The sequence below is a fragment of the Charadrius vociferus genome, unplaced genomic scaffold (assembly GCF_000708025.1).
Source record: "Charadrius vociferus isolate BGI_N301 unplaced genomic scaffold, ASM70802v2 scaffold326, whole genome shotgun sequence".
NCBI classification, from domain to species: domain Eukaryota; kingdom Metazoa; phylum Chordata; class Aves; order Charadriiformes; family Charadriidae; genus Charadrius; species Charadrius vociferus.
The window spans coordinates 4,591,713-4,592,191 of NW_009649062.1; the positions used below are offsets into that span (position 1 = coordinate 4,591,713).

Sequence of the window (479 nt, forward strand, 5' to 3'; positions counted from 1 at the left end):
GCTTCCTGTACAGTCAACTGTGGAATGTGCCTTTGGAGTAAATCTGGATAAAACTGTCTTGACAGTCTTGTTGTAGGCACCCAGCAGCTTGTAATTAGTCTGTAGTTACCTGTAAAATGAACAAATGGCTTAAGCATGAAGAGCCAGCTAATAGAACAGGAGTTGAAAGGAAAGATTGCAAAACTAGTGGCATCTGCAACCTTCCCTGATGTTAAACTGCAGATCTGGCCTCTGCTCATTTAAGGCTTATTAAAAATTACTGGCCGGTCTCTGTTTGCTTTTAAGTCTGACCAGCAGACTTGCTTGAAGGGAAGGTATTAACGATAGCCGTCAAGCCTGCCTCACTCTGACTTATAAACCTAAAATGTTTGCTTCTTCAAAGGCTTAAGTTGCTGTTGCCGTGGCTTGAATCAAGAATTCATGAAGGCTGTGAAGAACCTGCGACTCATAATGCCTTGGCCAAAATCTACATTGACAGT

General features: G+C 42.4%; 1 protein-coding gene across 1 annotated transcript in view; it reads left to right on the forward strand.

Moving 5' to 3' along the window:
• Window positions 1–479, forward strand: part of CLTCL1 (clathrin, heavy chain-like 1) — a 27,972-nt gene that overhangs the window by 13,300 nt on the left and 14,193 nt on the right. Inside the window, exon 17 of the mRNA XM_009888154.1 lies at window positions 383–479. Within this exon, the coding sequence (XP_009886456.1) occupies window positions 383–479 (97 nt within the window). The remainder of the gene's footprint in view (window positions 1–382) is intronic.